The sequence below is a fragment of the Neolamprologus multifasciatus genome, chromosome 5, assembly GCF_963576455.1.
Source record: "Neolamprologus multifasciatus chromosome 5, fNeoMul1.2, whole genome shotgun sequence".
Lineage (NCBI taxonomy): Eukaryota > Metazoa > Chordata > Actinopteri > Cichliformes > Cichlidae > Neolamprologus > Neolamprologus multifasciatus.
In genome coordinates, this window is record NC_140443.1 from 16,990,430 (window position 1) to 17,000,739 (window position 10,310).

At 37.6% G+C, this 10,310-nt stretch overlaps 1 protein-coding gene across 1 annotated transcript in view; it reads right to left on the reverse strand.

Annotated features, from left to right (window-relative positions):
• prdm2b (PR domain containing 2, with ZNF domain b) overlaps window positions 1-2,969 on the reverse strand; it is a 14,554-nt gene extending 11,585 nt beyond the window's left edge. The window contains exons 1-2 of the mRNA XM_085160103.1: window positions 2,648-2,969; window positions 869-986 (exon numbers count right to left, since the gene is read on the reverse strand). Coding sequence (XP_085016229.1) covers window positions 869-983 — 115 coding nt within the window. The 5' untranslated portion in view covers window positions 984-986; window positions 2,648-2,969. The remainder of the gene's footprint in view (window positions 1-868; window positions 987-2,647) is intronic.
• Between the last annotated feature and the right edge of the window lie 7,341 nt (window positions 2,970-10,310).

The following is a 10,310-nucleotide window of genomic DNA, read 5'->3' on the forward strand; positions in this document are numbered from 1 at the left end:
TGAAAATAATAAAAATAAAGGAATAAAAAGCAAAGACACTTTACTCATGCTACATCTGAGAGTTATATATTAATGCATTTATTAATAATGTATGGAAATATGTGAGCACACTTATAAAATAGAGCCACAACTGATATATTTTGGTAAACCTTAAGAGTCTGTGTTGATAATCGTAAGGATAGGCATGATACGCTATGTAATAAACCTCAGTGAAGTCATTTTGTTTGGGGGGGGGGGGTCATTTTAGGACTGATTTAGATGTTTAAATTCTAACTTTGTGCACAGAATAAATCAGTTAGCAGAAGCAGGAGATCCAATAATTATGCAACTATATTTCAAACCGGTGGATTTTGTGTCAGATAGGAGATCAAGGTGAGCAGTATCATATCCTGGTTTGTCCTTGCTTTGATTTTTTCCCCCTCTTTGATCAGTTTCTTCATTATTTTTTTATTGCGTTTGCTCACTTTGATTTCAAATACAGATCAATACAACCCACACTTCTTGAATTAATGCATGTTTGCATGTCCATATAATGTATCTGTCTAGCTGTAAAGCACGGGTGTTTAGCACCACGAGATGTTTATGCATCTAACAGACTCTTTGAAGGAGTAAGCACGCACGAGGCATGTTAGAAAAAACACTCAAAGCCTTTGACTCAGATGACTCGCTTCATGTTTGTTTAAGCTCTGATTCAGTTATCATTTTCAAGTTTCACTTTCTGGCCCAGCCTGGTCTTGCTTTGCTCCACAATCATTGGTGGCTGGAAGTCTGTTTCAAGGTTATATAGCCGTGAGATTCAAATGAAACTCAACATGTTGCCAGTCCTAAAAGAAGTTGTTACAGTTATGAAATGAAACCGGCTACTCACCAATGCGGCTCTGATTTACAGCAGAAGGCCCCAGATTCAGATAGTCAGGCAAATCTTTCCACACATGAGCTGGAATTTCATTCAAAGACTCCACTGTACCTCCAGTAATAGCCATGACCTGCAATAAGTGACATAAAGCAGCACTCGTTGATTGTCAAAAGCACCTGGCTCATTAAAACATTTGCAGTTATATTCTTCTGCGTTTTTACTTGTCTGTGCATAAAACTGAGATCCAATAGCAGATAAAAGCAAAACGTATGATGTCTTATTATCTATAGTGATCCATTTCCTGTTCTTAAAAAGAAACAGCTGTTCTTTTTTCTGACATGGAAGTTACAGCATGTAAATCTGACCACAGGTAGACAGCATTTTGGAGATATTTCCTCATCAGCTTCTGTTACAGAAGCCTCTTGTGGCTCTGAATAATTATTCAGCCATTTCTATTCCCCAGATGCATAAGCAGCTAAAAGGTTTATGCTTCAGATTCAGTAAGGCTGATTTACAGGAATTTTAAAGAATAATTCACGATACAGCAGTATATTGTATATATGAAACAATCATTTACTAAAGACCTCAGTCAGAGTGCAACTGAGGCAAAAAAAAACAAAACACCCATGAACAGGCAAAAATCAGAGATTGTGTATTTGTATGTGTGTAATATTATTCCTTTTCAGTTTAATAATGTAGCTCTCAGGTTTAATCATCAGTGCCATTTGTTATTTCCACCCCTCCAAGTTTCTTCTTCAGCACAAGCTGGTGAACTACCATTCATTTAGTAAGCATCATCTTAGTTCACTTAGAGCCTTGCAGGCAGCAGCTCTTTAACATCTCTAGTATCAGTGGGCAGAAACTGTCACAATCATGCAAACACTGTGCAAGTTAACAGAAACATATCAAATTACACTCATAAAAAGTAAAAGAGATTAAGGAAAAAAGCCAAAATAATCTTTTGTTTGATGGTTTTAGAGGTGTTTTTTTTCCCCCTGTCTATTAACTAATCGCGGAATTAACTTTCAGCTCAGCAAATTAATCCTGCAACTATTTCCATAACAGGCACATACTGAGCTTTAAGTCTCCCGCTTTATATCCCAACTGGCAGAAAAGCCATTTGTTAGGGACAGCAATAAGCAGCTGACGCATGTGTGGCTCTGTGGACCAGGCATACGCATTATTACACTCAATCCAATAAAGAGATATAAAACCCGAGCGGTTCACTAGCAGATATTTTGACCGTAACGACTGTAACGTGACAAAATGATGAGGCTGTGGCAGATAAATGGCATATCTGAGACAATAAACCTCACTGTCTCCACTTGAGGCACTCGAGCTTGAGCTATTGATGCCCCTTTAAAATAAAGGCTAAAATGCTTAACTTTTTATTGGCCAGTCGGTGTAGATTGATTATATATTTTTTCTTTTACTACCACCGGCGTTCCTGGAGTTGTGATCAGACATGTTTAAATCCCCCCTCGCTGAAGTTCAAGCAACAAACAGCAAGAGATTTTAATTGGGGTGTGTGCGTAAAGCGCATTTTAAAGCGTTTTCTCTCAGATCGTCAAAGAAAAAAAAAAGTTGATCCAAGCAAACAAAACAGACTGGAAGCCTTACACTAAAGCGCCTGAAAGATGCAGTTTATTGTTACCCTTGAAGGCAAACCGTCCGCTCCCCTTATTCTTCCCGATGCTGGCCGGGAGTAAGGTGGTTGGAGCGGCTTTTCTCCCTCAATATTTCCTGTCGTAAGGTGTTTGTTGGGTTTAGGATACTCATACGCGCACTTACCTGCTTTATTTCACCGGGAACTTGTGATTTTTGTGCTCTACCTGCTGTCAATCTGTTGAAAATGGCGGATGGAGGGAGGCTTGAGTCGAAAGCCTTTTCAGTGACTCGAATCGCGGTGTAGTGGAGTTGGGAGAGGCAGCCTCTCAGACCCGTGCTCACACACAGCGATGGGGCAAATATAATTCTCAAGTCAGCCTGCGAGGAAGGAGGGGGGTGTTTTGGTTTTCTTTCTTTCTTTTTCTTTTTTTGTGGACGACCAGAGCAAGGCTCCCTTGCTCGCCTCTCTTGCGAGCAGTGGTCCAAGTCCTGTCCACACTGCAGCCTAACATGAAACCATGCCAATTAAGTACCTTGCCTAGATTCATCTGTGAGCATAATGGGCCTGTAGGCTGGTACCATCTGTGCATCCATGAATAGCAGAGAGGAACTCAATAAAAGCAGTGGAAATGCAGGCAGAAGGGTGTCAATGCGTCCTCTGTTTTTATGTATTTTTAATTTTAAGTAACTGAGCTGTTGCTTCCTTGTTGCCATATCTCTACTGCAGTTATTCTAAATCTATTAGGGCAGTATTTTAGAATTTAAATAATATACGTCATTTCAAAATGAGGGAGGTACATCGGGGGGGGGGGGGGGGGAATGGGATTTAGTGTTTCCAAAAGCACAAGCACGTGTTGGTTAATTTATTTTGTTAAATTATTAAGTTTATTAAGATTTTATTTTTAACAGAATAATGTAGAAACAAGTTCAAATGAGAGCCGAGTGAAAACTTTTTCAGTAAAAGTAGACTTAATCAGAATCAGAATACGTTATTAATCCCTCAGGAAATTATGTATTGTGTGTGTATGTATTATGTATGTTAATTGAGAAAGCAAGGCCTTACAATAGCTGGTTTCATCAACATCTGTATGAATATACATATAATTTTATATTGCATGATTCAGTCAGTCAGTCTGATTAAGTAAAATACAAGACAACTTTTTTTTATTTTTTAGATCATTTAACACCTTATAGTCAAAGCGCTAGATCACCATAATGCTAAATTAATAATGAATTGCTTTAGCTGTTTACCCTGGGTGGGGGGTAAACAGCTAAAGCAAGCAACACAGTTTCATTTGTTGGAGTTCCTGTTGGGCTGTAGTGTAACCTCACAGATATAGTAAGTGTACTGGTTCCTTTGGAGCAAATTGGGTAGACGTGACATTTCTCACTACTAACAGGAAGGGCCTGTGGCCACTAGAGGCTGCTGCGACACCACATACTGGTTGTCCATGTGGACGCTCTTGTACAATCCTGCAGATCTGTGAACTGTGACTGTAGGAGATGGAACTGGGCTGGGGTCAGAGCAGCACTTTAAATTATAAGTACTGGCTGAGTTGTAACACTTGTGATCAGATGTGTAGGAAAATTTACCACCTCTCTCTGCACAGTGTAGGTGTCTCTGTCTAATTTTAACAGGAATAAAAGGTAACACCGTTCCTGCTGTTAATGATCATGAAAGCATCTGTGTGGCAGCTTCTTAAGGTATGACTTTGTGCCCTTATTAGTGCACATAATTCCAATGCTTTTACTTGATCACTCAGGACACTCAGCCAGAGTTTCTATTTTAACTGCACTTCCTCTTCCACCAATTTCATCTAGTTTAAAATATCTCAGAAATGCCGTTAGACAAGAGGAGTCACACTGTGAATCACCCAGGTCCTCACTCCACCTGCTTCTTCACCCGTGGTGACCATGCATTAAGCAGATGTGCTGATTCATGTCTTCACCTCCACTACCCAACGGACACCTCCTGCACCACCCCGGTTCCCATGTCCACCATGCTGACAGCTGTTGCAGCTCCTCCTGCTTTTTATGACATCTTTCAGTCACCTCGTCCATCATCCTCCAGTGTTCTTGAACAAATCCTGCCAGATTTAATTAACTTTAACAACAGAAGCATTTACCTTTAAAACAAGCTGAGGAAGCTGTCACTTTGCCAACACTAAGGGGAAATATAATTACTGACAAAGAACTGGATAAACTGTCACTTTCAGTTTATTGTAAGTAATCAGTCTACGAGGGCAGATATCTAAGACTGGATTTCAAAGAGACAACTGCAGCTATGGAGCATAAATGTTGACAGTAACAAATAAATGACGAAAGACATTTTAGTTATGTTGATTTCTCACATTGCAGCAGACAGAACATGTAATTAGAAACATCTGGATGCATCCAGTCATTTCAAAGGTTTTGGGAGTTTTAGTTAATCATGGCAAAGTGCAAGACAGTATAACAAGAGCAAATTTTGACACCTGATACAGACATAGCTAAGGTTTTTAAAAAGCAACAATAAACCACCGGATAGGAAAATATTAAAATATATACCTGACGCTTTGTTTGATGTTTGTTTCTATGATTTCTTCCTCTTCATAGCTGTCAGATCCTTTCATGGATACACATAAAGTCACGTGAAAGTGGTGCTTGGAGCAGAGTATGTGCATGACGGGATCAGCGGAACATTTGGTGATTAGAGGTGTTTTAACGACCACGTGAAAGAAAATATCCAGGATACCTGCAGCAAAAATAAATAAATAAATAAATAAAATAAAAATGTAATGACCCCCAGTCAAATGGCTTATTCAGCTTTAAACTTTAACTACAATGATTAATTAAAAATATTTAGAAAATCTTATCAAATGCTTCCATTTACCCACACTCCTACATAATTCTGAAATAGCCAAATATTTATTACAGTTTATTATCTCCTGTTCAATCAATGATCTCTGCTTATAATAACCAACAGCTAAACTTTGACAGAATCAGTAACTGAAAGACTACTGAAGCACAGTTTAGTTGTATCACATTAGTATTTCTATGAGGCAAGTTTATTTTTTATTTTATTTATGAGCCAACGATGTCTGCAACTTCATATTTCAGAGGAAAATATTATATTTTTTGCTCATGTGCATTCATTGCACAGCTATAGCTGCATTATAAATTATAGATTATTGAAATATATAATTACTGCATTAAATATTATGATTTTTAAGGTTTAACCCTTTTTCCCATAAGGATGACATTTGATGACCTTCCCTAGACAAGTTTTGAGAGCTCTATAAAGTTGTGGTTTGATGACCATTACAATAGTTTCCAGATTTTTCTAAGGGTAGCTGCATAGGGGATAGACCACAGTCACTATCCCCCTAATGCAAACCCAGTCATTTTGTTCTATAGGCAGGTCTGAAATATGACAGCAAGCAGTCAGTTTGGGTTACTCCTAGTATACTTTCGAGGGATAAAGAGTTAAACTGCCCAACACCTTTTATGAAGTCATATAATTATAGATAATCCCTATTTTCACCAACCAGAAAAAATGGTGCAAACACATTAATGCATTGTTCTACTATTGTTATTTTTTATACTTCAGTTATATTTTGCTGATCATAGCTCCACATATTCACTTAGCTGAAAGGTAAATGAGGTTCAGGTTTATTTATCCTCTCAAGGTGCTTTATTCTGTAAAATAACGAACAAAGCACAGGCTAAAAGATGCACAGTGGAGAGTGGAAGAGAAGTCCCCAGTGCATGATGGGAAGTCCCCTAGCAACCTGAATCCACAGGAAAGAAACCTTTTTTGGGATAATATGGCACTTGCAGGTCTTTAATTGAAGCCTAATCATTCAGGACTTTGTATGCGAGGAGGAGAAGTAAGATTTTTGGGGTGTTAGCAAGAAGCCAATGAAGAGAAGTTAATCAGAGAGAAATGTGATGTTTTTTTCTACCACTGAAAGCTTTTCAGCCATTAGAACAATCTCAATGTTCAGCCAGAGGTAATGAGTGCATGGACTCGTTTCTTCAGCATCACTCTGAGAAAGGAAGTTTCCTATTTTGAGACTGTTATGCAGATAAACGATACATCCTGGTCAAAGTGACTCCAAGCTGTACCCGAGGCCAAGGTGTTGCCTGCACCATGTTTCTCAAGAATTGAATCTGAATTTAGAAACAGGCCTATGAGTCATACCTGTAACTCTTTGTCTCAATTTTATTGATAGATAAATATATATAATATAATAGAGAATCATCTGCTGTTTGGCAGTGTACGTGTCTGAAGTGTTGTTTTATTGTGTGGAAGTGTGTGTGTGCTGTTGGCTGAATTGTTGATCGAGGCAGGTTTTTTTCTTGATTTATGGGGCCGGCTGAGGTCAGTTTCCAAACTGAATGCATATTATTGCTTTTTTATTATTCATAGGTAGATAATACCTAAAGCAACACTTGCCTTTTCCTGCCCGAGATTCTGTTGACTCACAATCTACCTGTTATGTAACATCAAAATCTAAGAGCCATTTCAATCGCGAACGACACATCACTAACGGGAAGACAGTTCAGAGCAAAGATGTCTGACTCATGTGCTACATTTATATGAACATTTGGGCACAGAGTGAACAGCAGGAGGGGAAACTTTGAACATGAACCTACTCGAGCCAGAAAAATGATCCTATAAAGGTGTGGCATATACTGTGTGATCCCTATAGGATAATGTGAAGTATCACACTGCATGTAGACTACATGGAGGGCTGCGTGCTTAAAGACAAAAGCTCCTGAGATTTGATCACATGAACTGTATCACAGCTCAAAAACATACATAATGTATTTTTTTTTTTTAATAATCAGCTCTGTTAAAAAGCAATTTCTAAGCAATCTACAACTTACCTCTGCTTGAACAAATATTTACAACATGTTGTTGGTGTGAAAGAACAACACTCATACATCCTTTTACCTGGCTATGAAATTTATTTTTAAGATATTAAAAATACACTGTAACATAAAAATATGGGTGATTTTGTAAGTAATGTAGCCATCTTTGTGAATAGGTGAATAGGTCTTAAATAATCAGGCCCCATCTTATCTTAATGACCTTGTAGTACCATATCACCCTATTAGAGCACTTCGCTCCCGCTCTGCAGGCCTACTTGTTGTTCCTAGAGTATTTAAAAGTAGAATGGGAGGGAGAGCCTTCAGTTTTCAGGCCCCTCTTCTGTGGAACCAGCTTCCAGTTTGGATTCAGGAGACAGACACTATCTCTACTTTTAAGATTAGGCTTAAAACCTTCCTTTTTGCTAAAGCATATAGTTAGGGCTGGACCAGGTGACCCTGAATCCTCCCTTAGTTATGCTGCAATAGATGTAGGCTGCCGGGGGATTCCCATGATGCATTGAGTTTTTCCTTTCCAGTCACCTTTCTCACTCACTATGTATTAACAGACCTCTCTGTATTGAATCGTATCTGTTATTAATCTCTGTCTCTCTTCCACAGCATGTCTTTATCCTGTCTTCCTTCTCTCACCCCAACCGGTCGCAGCAGATGGCCGCCCCTCCCTGAGCCTGGTTCTGCCGGAGGTTTCTTCCTGTTAAAAGGGAGTTTTTCCTTCCCACTGTCGCCAAAGTGCTTGCTCATAGGGGGTCATATGATTGTTGGGCTTTTCTCTGTATCTATGAAGCGCCTTGAGGCGACATTTGTTGTGATTTGGCGCTATATAAATAAAATTGAATTGACTTGAATTGAATTGAATAGAGTTAAAAGTTGTAAATGCTGATGCCTTTAATAGTCCTATACTTTGGAGTGTTAGGAGTGTTGTTTATGGTATGAAAATGTAAAACCACACAGAAATTGAAATGTTTAGGTTGAATAGATTCATTTGATAATTTTCAATTAAAATATTGTAAATGTTAATTTTTTGTTGTGTTTAGACTTTGTGGACATGTTACGTGGTTTCCAGCGTTGGTGAGAACAGTGATAAACCTTTGATGTCAGAACCATGAAATATATGAAAATTCAAAATTTTTTTGAAAATAAAGTGGGTTCTTTTTTCCTTTAACATTTTTCAAATGAAATAAATAGTAATTTCCATATACGAGTTTTAATTTTCATCATAAATGTAATTGTGAATTTTATTTACATTTTCAGTGGGGATGACACTGTTGATGCAGAAGTCCCAAAACCTTATAAAAACTCACATATCAAATATGATATATTAATCATTACGCAATTAATTCAATTAAATTTTATTTATATAATGCCAAATCACAACAAGAGTCATCTCAGGGCACCTAATATCATAAAGACTTGCAATGATGAGAAACTGCAACAATTTTCTTTTTTAAATCAAACTGAAATTAATTAGTGAATATGAAAAAAAACCTGAAATACACAGGAAAGTTAGGTAGTTTAAGCTTTTGCTAGTTTGGTAAAAAAAAAAAAGTATTGTAGCTTGCGTGATGAGGCATTGATGGACGTATCCATTGAGACTCTGGAGGTGTAAAAGACTGAGCCAACTACTTTCAGTGTTTTTATTGTAATACCTATATACCTCTGACACGTCCTACCTAAAATAATAATAATTAAAAAAAAAAAAGACTAAAACTGAATACTGAAACTAATAAAAATTAAACATTTTGAGAAGATAAAAAACTAAACAGAAACAAGAAAATCCACACTGTATGCTAACTGAAACTAAACGAAAAATATTAAAGTCAAGACAAAATAAAAATTAAACAACTAATTAGAAAATGCAAAACTGTAATAACTCTGGAACACACCAGCACACCTATAAAGGTCGGATACAAGTAGACAAATGAAAATTGTGGAAAAGGTGACTTCTTGTCACAGTTGATGAAGAGAGCAAATTGAATTTAGGCTACAAATACAGAAAAATTTAAATATTTTATACAGAAATTTTATACATTGTATACAGAAAAGTAAAATATTTTTTTTACATACTACTACTATTAAGTGCTGTTGTTGCATATAGAAACAGTAAAATTCCCTTACTTTATTACATAGAAAAAGTTTTGCCGTAAGAATTTTTGTTTTGTCTGTTTATAGTGAAACTCTTTCTGCTCATACAATATTCAGCCAATTGTACAGCTTTTTTTTGTTTTTAATTCTAGGTATTCTCATAAATTTTGATGTAAAGATGTATCATCCTTTAAAACTTCCTTGATGTGAAGTAGAGTTTGAAAAATGATAAAACTCTGATGGGCAATGAGCATACCCTACCCTTCACATTTAGACCACATTAAACCAATGGCCTCTTTACACTGACAGTTCTGCTTTGGGAGTGTAAAGAAGTTTCTGTGTGTCTGCAAGTTGCTCTCATCTACATTTCTTTTATCATAGCTTATGCACCGCTCATAAAATTAATCCTCACAGTATAAAACACCAGGTCAGGTCAACTTCATGGACATCAGTGCATCCAGGTAGGAAGCATAAACCAATCTGAATGCAGTTCACCTGCTTTGGTGCAAAACAAAAGTGATGACAGTAGTGTGACATGGTGGTGCAGTGTGTAGCAGAAGGTTTCTTGTTTGAACCCCAGCTGGAGATTTGTGGAGTTTGCATGTCCTTGCTGAGTGTGTGTGGGTTTCCTCCAGGTGCTCCTGCTTTCGACCCCCAAAAACGCATGTTAGGTCGTGGTGGTGATCGAAATGAGCCTGGCAGTGTATAGAATAAAACACTGTACGAACATGTGGCTAAAATGTTGCTGTGAGTGTTCATTGAGACTACAGATATATATAAATGCAGGTGTGTTACTGATGCACTAGTTAGGCAATAGCAAGACAACAGAATGGCTTTACAGGTGGCGCCGGGAGATCTTTGCTCTCCATGGTCTGATTGAGACTTCTGC